This window comes from Adiantum capillus-veneris, chromosome 26 (genome assembly GCF_014529385.1).
Source record: "Adiantum capillus-veneris isolate H3 chromosome 26, ASM1452938v2, whole genome shotgun sequence".
Lineage (NCBI taxonomy): Eukaryota > Viridiplantae > Streptophyta > Polypodiopsida > Polypodiales > Pteridaceae > Adiantum > Adiantum capillus-veneris.
Genome location: NC_140956.1, coordinates 84752770 through 84763534, shown reverse-complemented (window position 1 = coordinate 84763534; position 10765 = coordinate 84752770). Strand labels below are relative to the sequence as shown.

The 10765-nt window shown below is 42.1% G+C and overlaps 1 protein-coding gene across 1 annotated transcript; it reads left to right on the top strand.

Annotated features, from left to right (window-relative positions):
• The first annotated feature begins 8192 nt into the window (after window positions 1-8192).
• LOC147423760 (uncharacterized) lies at window positions 8193-9569 on the top strand. Its single transcript, XM_086501597.1, has 3 exons — window positions 8193-8489; window positions 8607-8881; window positions 9130-9569. Exons 1-3 carry the CDS (start codon window positions 8216-8218, stop codon window positions 9439-9441), a joined length of 861 nt encoding a protein of 286 aa, XP_086357723.1. The 5' UTR covers window positions 8193-8215; the 3' UTR covers window positions 9442-9569.
• Window positions 9570-10765: the final 1196 nt, after the last annotated feature.

The window sequence follows — 10765 nt, the reverse complement described above, 5'->3', positions numbered from 1 at the left end:
CATTTTCGTACCAATGGCCTTTTTTCCAAGAGGCAAATCACATAAAGTCCATGTGTCATTTTCTATAAGTGCATTATATTCTGATTGCATGGCAGCCATCCAATTTTCTAAATTATGTGCTTCATCAAAAGAGAGAGGCTCCTCAACATCATGTAAGCTAGACACAGCCAATGCATAACAATCTGATGCATAAGATGCATGGCGAGAGCCTAAACGAGTACGACTAGACAAGGGTGCATCCAATTTACTGTTACGCAAAGTGTGCACCAGCCATTTTGGCATACCTCTTGCCTACTCATTTTCAGCTCTTTCCTCATCAAGTACATCATGTATATCTGCATCAGTAATAGACTGATCTGTAACATTTCAGAAAGCTCCATAGGCTGTACATTTGCCTCATTGGAACTTACATTCATATTTCCACCACTGGAAAGAGGCAACAAAGTGTCATAAATGTCCTGTGAGCTTACACTATTGTCTCTAGTACATGACAGCAAGGCTTGAATAGAATCTTCCACAAACACTGCATCCCGTGAAACTAGAATACGTTTTGTTTCGGATGATACAACTTGTAACCTTTGCTTTCAGCACTATAACCAACAAAAATACATTTGACAACCTTATCATCCAATTTTATGCGATGCGATTGTGGCACCAAAGCAGATGCCAAACATCCAAAAACATGCATGTGCTCAATAGAAGGCTTTCTATCATGCCATGCTTCATATGGAGTAATAGACTACAAAGCTTTCGTAGGACACCTGTTTAGTACATAAGTGGCACACATGATGGCCTCAAGCCAAAAAGAATGCGGCAAAGCTTGACTTTTGACCATACATCGTGCCATTTCCGTAAGTGACCTATTTTTCCTCTCAGCAACCCCATTTTGTTGAGGTGTATAAGGCACTGTACATTGGTGTTTTATCCCACGACTAGCCAGAAATGCATTGAAATCATGAGACATATACTCCCCCCCTTGACCGGAACGGAGGGTGCCCATAGTACATTTCAAGACATTTTCAGCCATAGCCAGAAATTGTTTGAAGCACATAAAAACTTTGTACTTCACTTTAAGCGGAAATACCCATGCATGCCTGGAGTAATCATCAATGAAATTCACGAAGTACAGGTATTGCCCAAGGACGGAGTTTGCATGGGCCCACAAACATCACTATGCACAAGCTGCAACCCCCATGTGGCCCGAACTGAACCATCCTTTGGAAACTTAGAACGTTGCATCTTACACAAAATATAGCCTTCACAAACATGTTTGACAGATGCTTCAAGAGGCGGCAAAGAAGCAACCATATCAGATTTCTGCAAACGCAGCAAACTGGCAAAATTCAGATGACTAAAACATGCATGCCAAAGTTTTGCATCTGAAATAGCCCTTGAATCTGCAACAGCATTTGCAAAATTTTGTCCACACTTGTCATACAAAGTGAGCTTATACAGCCCACGGCACAAAAGGCCAGATGCAACAATTTCATCACCAAAACTGAGATCATGAACTATACATCTGTCATCCAAAAATTTGGCTACAAGTCCAAGTCTAACAAGTACGGATACAGACAAGAGATTCTTCTTGATCCCAAGTATATAAAGTGCATCAACAAGTGTGAAGGAACTGCCATTTGCAGCAGTAAGCACAATCTTTCCAATTCCCTGAACCAGATAAGAGGCGTTGTTGGCACAAGTGACAGAATTCCCATGAGGGACAGACCCAAGAGAGGTGAACAATTCACGATGTGAGGTAATGTGCTTTGTAGCACCACTATCAAAATACCACACATGTGAATCTGCAGCAACTGACAAGCATGCATCATGGAAAGCAGGATTGTAAGTGCACTCTGCGCTAAAAGACCATTCTGCATTGACATCAGAATCACAGTCTCCTTTCACAGAAGACTCAACAATGGCTGCATTTGTAGTGGAACCAGCATTTGCATTGGAACCACCCTCTTTCTTCTTAGCCTCTTTGGCCTTCAACTTAGGACACTGCTTGATCAAGTGATCATTAGATTTACAATAATGGCAATGCATCTTCTTTTTGCCCTTATCACCAGAATTGCCAGATGAAGTGCTGCCACCAGAAGCATTAGGAAGAGAAGTTTTGCCACTCGCAGCAGAACCATAAGAAGTGGTTGCATTGTTGTTACCACCCTTTCTTTGAGAAGCAATAAAAGCATGTTCAACTGCACGCTGTCTAGTCCCGTTTTTTCTGGAACGTGACTCTTGCAATATCAATGTGCATAATGCATCAAACTTGACAACTTTTGGATTTCCTTGGGTCATAAGTCTCCAAGTACTAGCAAAAGTCTGATAAGAGTCTGGTAAGGCATCAAGAACAGTCTGCACAAGGGAATTGTCTTAAATGACTTCACTTGCAGAAATAAGTTGCTCATTGATATCCTTGACACTAGCAAGGAAAGTGTCTATATCATCTTCCTCATGCATAATCTTCGACTCCAGCTCTTTACGCAGCAAAGAAATTTTAGCCTCATTGCGGCTTGCATAAAGACCTGCTAGAATATCCCAAGCCTGTTTTGCAGATTTTGCTGAACAGATGTGAGGAACAATGGTGCGCTTCACAGACAACGCAATCAATGCATGAGCCTGCGCATCCTTTACATCCCAACGAGCTTGTTCTACCGTAGGCAAAACAACTCTAATAGCAACAATCCTTTCAGCAAGACCTGCAACATCCTCAACATCGCCTACATCCTCAGAACCAGGACGTACATCAATGCCCTAAACAATATTCCAGACGCCCTTTGACACAAGAACATGTTGCATCATATAAGCCCACATAGGGTAATTGTCCCCATCCAACCTTTCCTCAGCAGCAAACATCTTGAAGACATCTGTGTTGTTGTCAGCCATGGTAAATGTTGCACCTAATGTGAAAACTGCCCAAAAATAGGAGAAACGGAGTGGGAACAACACGTGCTATATAGCAAAAACTGTAGAAGACTGTAAGGCACCTGTTATGCAGAAAACAACACTGATAGACACTCTGCACAAAATGAAGAAATAGCATGTGCAGCACTGCCTGTAATGGAAATGGGGGCCGAAATGAGTCCGAATCAGAAATCTGAGCAGACTGTGCTCTACGAGCGTACCCGAAGTATTTGTTGACCTGCAAACGCTCGCCAAAGCTCACTAAAATTGGAGAAAGTGAGCAGGCGTGTGTTGGAGCAGCTGACGACTAAGCCCGGGAGGACGTAACCTGCTCTGATACCAATTGTTGGAATAAGGGTTGCAGAGAAATGCACACAGCTTGGAGAAGACAAAGGAAGCTCAAGGCACACAATAGAGAGTGTGTTACTTAGTGTACAATGGAAAGATAGACAGCCCTAGAGTGATGGGCATATATACAATGCACGAGGGGAAAAACCTCCTAAAGAGGGAAAAAATGCCCCGGCGGTCCTAGTGTGTTCACACACATCACTACCACATGTATATGGTAATAGGTAGCTGCCTCTTGATGTTGTGTTTATGGTTCTATGTACTCTCGTGGTTCTATTGGCACCCTGGCTCGGATTTAAGCAGGGTCTCCTCTGAATTTTTTTTGAGTTTAATAATATAACCACTCAAAGGTTTTGTGAGTTCCGTAGGAAAAAAAGAAACTCCTTGGCATCTTTTTTTCTTTGCAAAACTCACACTAGTGAGTGGATTATATTATCATGACCAAAAAATGCAATTTCTTGCCATGCTCATGCTGAGCCATGACATCTTTAATAGACCACAATTACATCGGTTGAAAGGGGCGCCCCCCCACGACAGAGATAGGGCCCACGCCCTTACCTAAATAAGTCATTCATTATTTTGCCACTTGCCATGTTCCACTCATCAGGTGTCCATCCATTTCCCAATGGAGATAATTGCCCCCTACTTTCTTGTATTATCTTTGTGAACCTAGTTGTTTCCATGTTATTTTCAAAGATCCGAAGGTTTCTAGCCTTCTAGACCTATTTGACGTAACAATTTGTGTTACAATAAGGAGCTCGTCTCTTAAACACCTTCCCTTGCACGAAGAGATCATTCTTAAATAATCATATCTTCTAGTTCTTTTAAACCCATTTGCAAATCTTTCCCGCTAGGCCACAAATCATCGAGCAGTCCTTGAAAAGATGCGCGAGGTCTTCATTAGCCGTTCTTCATTGCGAGCATCTATCTAGACCAATACCCTTGGCGCAAGTCTTCACCCCAGGCGATAAGGCTCCCCATAGTACCTTCCATAAAAAGACCTTCATCTTGTGCAGCCATTGAGGACACCAGAAGTTCTTCGTGATTGCCCCCCATCTTAACTCAGGCTACCGTTGCTTGTTTTATGGGGAGAACCAAGCCATCAAAACCATAAGGGTGTGGTGCACTTTCTTGGTTTGCGATTTCAAGAAATGTTTGTCGTTGGGCCACCACCATGCTTTACACTCAAACTTGGACTTGCAATTAGGTAGACACCAACTGTCAGACTGTTCTAGGGCTCTGTTGATCATCAGTCTTTCATTCCCACTGAGTTTAAATTCAGGAGTCAATTGATCTGCTTCTTTCCAACTATTGTTGTTGTAATCCCAAATTGGCCCAATCATCTGTTACCTTTGTTATTGACCTTTCTGGCCACTTTCCTCCAAAATGGGTTTAGAATGATGTTTCCCGCCTAATAGAGCCAGGGGGATCAATGAGTTACCAAATTATGAAAATACCTTGTTAACTCTCCTCATTCTAGTGAGTTTGTTGCTTTCTTGATTTTTGAGTGAGCTCGTCCGTCAAACCCCCAGGTTTCAAGCCAACCCATCCAGGGACAATCGAGGGACAAGCAGCTTGTCATGCATCTCGAGCCCTTTCCATTGGCCACTGGCTTTTTTTGTAATAGCCCATGCTTGATCTTGTTTCATGAGTGCAAACCACAAACTTGGTGCACTAGGCCTCTACATGAATATTGGGGTTTAGAATCCTGAGGCCATCTTGCTCTATAGGTCTCACAATCACCTCCCATTTCACCCACTCCCAAGGCATCTAGTCTTTAGTGTTTTTCTTCCACAGAAGCCTTTTCACCGGTTTTAAGGACTCCTTCCAACTACATTTGGCTAGCTTAAGTAGAGGACCATTGAAGGTTATATAGGGGAGATTAAATGAATTATCACTTTCACTCTACTCAAAAAAGGGAGAAGCACAAAATCCCACCATAGCAACTTGCTTCTTACCTTCTCCATGACACATAGGAATCTTTGCTTGTGAGTTACCTCCACCCCCAGAGGGGCTCCGAAGTGCCGAAAGATTTTTCCTTTGGATTTTTCAATACTACACTTTGACCCGGATGCTATGGTATACAATTGTACAATCTCTAGAGCCTTCCTAATTACCTCAGTGCACGCTTTGAGTTAAAGTAGTGAGTCATCTGCAAACAGCTTCGCCAAAAATTGGCCGTTGTTCGGTAGGGATAGCTCTTGAACCTCCCCCCTCGCAGCACTATCTTCGAGTAATGTTACTAGAGGGTGGGATCCAATAGCGAACATTAGAGGGGCTAGTGGGCATCCCTATTTGATTGATACTATGACCTCAAACACACCCATAATTCTCTCATTAAAGAAGAGCTCAGATTGGCTACAAGCACCAAGAGTGCTAACCAACCAACACATCTCAAAGAACCTCCCTGGCATCTTTAGCAATAATTAGTAAGAAATTATTAAGAGGGCACAAAAGTGTCCAACTAAAGCATGCGTTATTGAAAAAAGAGAAAGCCAAACAAATTTTTGAACTAATTTTGTAGTTTGTAAAAGCAAAATCCAAAATTGTGCCATCCCTTCGTTGACGGGACTCGTGACTTTCTTTTCAGCTTTTTGTTTTAAAAAGAATTATTAAAGTGTATAAATTATACCGTGGTGGTAACGTCAAAAGGGAAGGATTTTCGGCACTTGGGAGCCCTGTTTGGGGTGGACGTGACTCACAAGCAAAGACTTATATGGGTCTTGGAGAAGGTTAGGAACAAGATGCGAAGGTCTGATTATGTGCTTTTCCCTTCCCAAGTAGATTGAAAGTGATCAATGTGTTTATGCTCCCATACATAGCCTTCCATGTTCCATTGCTAAAGTTGGCCAAATCCAAGTGGAAAGATTCTTGAAACCGGAAGAATCAACACCATGGCAATGAGCTAGCTGGGAGACTGTGGTGAAGCAAGGTGGCATCGGGATTCTGAACCTTGCCATTCATGCGGAGACGCAGTGTGCCAAGTTTGTGGTAACAGTTACGAAGAAGTAAGACCAAGTGTGAGCTATTATGACAAAGGACATGATGGGCAACACGAAACTTTGCTCCCAAGGTGGCCAATGGAAAGGTCTTGAGAGGCACGACAAATTGATTGCCCCTCAGTGATCAAGCCTAAGGCTTGGGGGCACTACGAGAGAGCTTGTTCGAAAATGCAACGGGGTAACCGAGGCCTTGGAATGGGGAGAGATAACAAGGTATTTTCATAACTCTTTAACTATTGGTCCCCATGGCTATATAAGGGGGGAAGCATCCTATTGAACCGATTCTGGACGAAAGTTGCTAGAAAGATTAATACCAAAGGACTACGTCGATTGGGCCAGTTTTGGGACAACAACAAAAAAAGGTGGAAAGGAATGGACCTATTGTCTACACAATTCCACCTCAATGGAATTAAAAGAATGATGGTCAATAGAGCTTTGGAAAGGCTGGATGGATTAGGTATACCAATCTGTGAGTCGAAGTTTGAGTGGAAAGCATGGCGGTGGCCCAAGGACAACAATTTTTTAAACCGCAAACCAAGGACATTTACCACTCCTTGATGGCTTCGATGGATTGGTTGTTCCCCTTGAACAATCAATGGGGTAAGCAATGGTCGGAATCAAGATGGGTGTCGATAGCGAAGAACATATGGTGCCCACAACAGCGGCATGGGATGAAGGTATTTTTATGGAAGGTACTTTGGTGTGAAGGTTCTAGCCAGAGTTATTGGTCCAGATAGATGCTCGCAATGCAGAACAACTAATGAAGACCTCCCTCACTTATTCAGGGAGTGCCCAGTGATCTATGGCCTGACAAGGAAGGTTTGTAAATGGATTCAAAAGACTTGGAAGATAGGGTTCTTCAAAAATGATCTCTTCATGGCATGGAAACTATTGGGTCTTTGAGAACGCCCTAAAAACAACTAGCTTCAAGGAGATTATTCAAGACAGTAGGGATGCGATCTTTGACACTAGGAAATGGAAGAACTCAGAAGAGTAGAATAGGGCAATTGAGGCCGTTATGGCTGACTGGCACGTTCAAGTGGGTGGGGTCTTCTTAAGTTGAGGGTTCATCACTTATATAGCGAGTCTTCATGATTGGTGTCCTCATTGTAGGGTGGCTCCCCTCTCAGCCGATGAATTGCGTGTGTATATGTGGTATATGGGAGACGCCATGGCCCGGTAGGAGCCTAGCTACAGCTTGTAAATCTTTGTGCTTTTTTTAATTTTATACTTTCACCATTGTGAATTTTGCAAAAATGTAATTTTGAACCTACATTTAGGTTCAATTCACTCTTCACTTTTGATTTAAAATGTCAACGTGGGTCTTCAACCCCCTTTCGATGCTTTGTGTTACAAGTATTTAAAACGCAAAGCTTGACTAGATTGCACGAATTGGTGGGTCTAAAAACCGTAATAATTTGAAAAATGTAGAAGGTCATCGGCTTGCCAAAAACATTTTTGCTAACCGAAGAAAATAAGGGCACGCTTAAAACTTTTTCGGTTTCTAGGTCAAAATTTGAAACATAGGATAGTATTTACACTAAACCTTATAATAATTTGCCGGTTTTCTTGAAGGCAAGCTTGAAATCTAGCTGGGATTTTGTAATTTTAGCCGGTCAAAAATACATTGAACCTCGATTTTTTGCGAACGTTAGTGGGGAAAGAGTTTCTCGTTTGCGGGATATAATTATTAATTTTCAAGTGTATAGGTGTAATATTGTAATATTCTCTCTCTCTCTCTCTCTCTCTCTCTCTCTCTCTCTCTCGCTCTCTCGCATTATCTTTGGGTTTAGTCATTGTCTCATGCATGAGTTTTGTTGGAGCACTACTATCATAAGTGACTTGCTAGATTGGAATGGAAAGGAGGGGGGTTGGATCATGATTTGATAGTTTGAACCAATAAGAGCTACCTTGAAGAGACCCATTCTTACCTACATAGGTATTGAGGACTTTCATTGCATAATATGAAGGGAATTGCAATGACAGACAACTATGAAATGGGAGAACAGAAGAGCAATCAAGATTTCATTCGAGCCTTCTACTTGACCTTGTTCATAGTATGGTCTACCTTCTTGGCTTGCATGGTCATCACACAAAATCGAGGGGACCTATGGCCCATCTTGGCTACCATGATGGCAAGCCTAGTTGTTCGCCTCACCCTACCCTTCTTCTCCCCCTCCCCCCTCTTCTCCAACACTCTTCTCGCTCTTTTTGTAGCAACACTAATTGGCTTCTCTGGTAAATCTCTCTCTCTCTCTCTCTCTCTCTCTCTCTCTCTCTCTCTCTCACACACACACACACACACACACACACACACACACATTCATTAGTGTTTTGTGCTTTATGTTGTCATAGCAACTTGGATTGCATGCAAGCAATGGCACTCAAAGGGATGGATGAGCCTTGCTAATCACGAGCTATTGATGCACAAGTCATGGCAAGGCGCCCATTGTCTTCTTTGCTTTTCCATTGGGGCCTTCTGCTTTGATGCCTTTGACCTCCTACATTCAAGCCTCCATATCCATCAACCCCATGCTCTTGTGCATCATGCCATTGTAGTTATTGGCCTCTCTACGGTTCTACTCTTCAATGTTGGTTTCAACTACATAATCTTGAGCTTAATTTGTGAGGTACTCTCTCTCTCTCTCTCTCTCTCTCTCTCTCTCTCTCTCTCTCTCCATTTTGGAGGTGTTGTTTTATGCGTTGAAGTGCATTTGTAGAGGTAGAGAAGTGTCCATTCATGCAAAGAGAACAAGAGGCTAATTTTGTAAACTCAAACACGTGGCATCCTCCCTCGCATATTACCCTCCCTCTCTCTCTCTCTCTCTCTCTCTCTCTCTCTCTCTCTCTCTCTGCTAACATGTGCTCATTTCTATAGGTTCATTCAATATTTGCTCATTTACGACGGCTTTTACGCATGCTTGGCCTTCATCAAGATGGGAGCTTGCTAGTCAAGGGCGAGTGGGGTCTCCATTGGATGGCTTTTTTGACAACCAGATTAATTTTGCACATACTTATTAGTATCAAAGTAATTCTTAATTGGTCAAAGTTCTCCCTCGTAATACAATGGCCAATGATTCTAGCTAGTATCTTGGGAATCAATATTTTGAATGTGAATCTTGGACTTGATCTTTATAAAGCATTTTTGAAAGAAGTTAGTGCAAAGAGATTAGCTATAAAGATCTCTTAGGATGGCTAACCAGGTCTATGAGCTCAAACTCATGTAAAATTGTCTAGAAAACATGTAGAAGAGCCTATACAAGGCAATAAATGAACATTGCTCAATATCGTGGATCAATAGATCTTAGGCTGAAAACACTAGCTCTCTCTCTCTCTCTCTCTCTCTCTCTCTCTCTCTCTCTCTCTCTCTCTCTCTCTCTCTCGTGCGCGCTCTCGCTCCTCTCTCGTGGTCTTGCTAAATGGTTTTGTAATGGATTTCAAATGAGAAAGAGGTTCTCGATAGGAAGGCATAATTCAAATCTTAGAAATGAGAAAGTTATCCGAAAACTCTCTCACTCTCTCTCTCTCTCTCTCTCTCTCTCTCTCTCTCTCTCTCTCTCTCGTGGTCTTGCTAAATGGTATTGTAATGGATTTCAAGGGTTATCACACGATGCATACTTATGCATCATCTGATAATTATGATAATTATCAGTTACTTCTATAATAATGATGGCTTGGTAGTCGTCATGTGAGAATTATCATGATGGCTTTTGTAACTATGCCAAAATCAGCGTAGTTACACAACAACATAGCGGACATCAAACTGATCAAAGTATTAAAGTTGGCTTCTGCTTGTGATAAGCTTTGTGAACAGGTGTTGTCAATAGCAACATGGCTTCAAGACAATGGAAGCTACCAATGATTCTCTGCCCCATCTTGCCCACTCACCATATGAGTACCGATTATGTCATCTCCTCAGCTACCACACACCATGAAGGTAACCTCTATCTGTCGTAGATTGTATCAACAACCGTAACCTCAAGGACAAAATGATACTTTTCCCCCATATTACTTTGTCATAGAATCGCCGCCATGGGTCTTAATGGGTGCAATAAACACCCTTTGTCCTACCTCTTGATAGCCTATAGGTACATGGTAGTTCTTGCTAAGAGTTTTAAGTTTCTCTTTGGAAGATAGGTTGCTTTGAGGGAGGCGAGGGGGGTCTAGACTCTAGGGTTCATTCTCAGATTGTATCGGGTTTAGGGATCGACTTGAGCAGTGCTCCATGTCATGGTTTGTGCATGGAGTGATGATAATAATGTTTGTTTGTTGTTAATACAAATCACTCACATAAAATGAGTTTGGCAAAAGAAAAAGTTTATCTTTGGAGGAAAGCATTGTACTTTATGGCTATGAAGTAATAAAGCGAGTCCTTCGTGAGAGAATTTCTTATTGTGGCTTTGGAAGGCCTAAGACAATAGTTTAAAAACGCAACCCTAAACAAAGTGAAAGTAAAGTTCTAAGGCTACCGATAGGAATTTAATTATAAGAGGCTTCTTCGTGAGAGAAAGTGA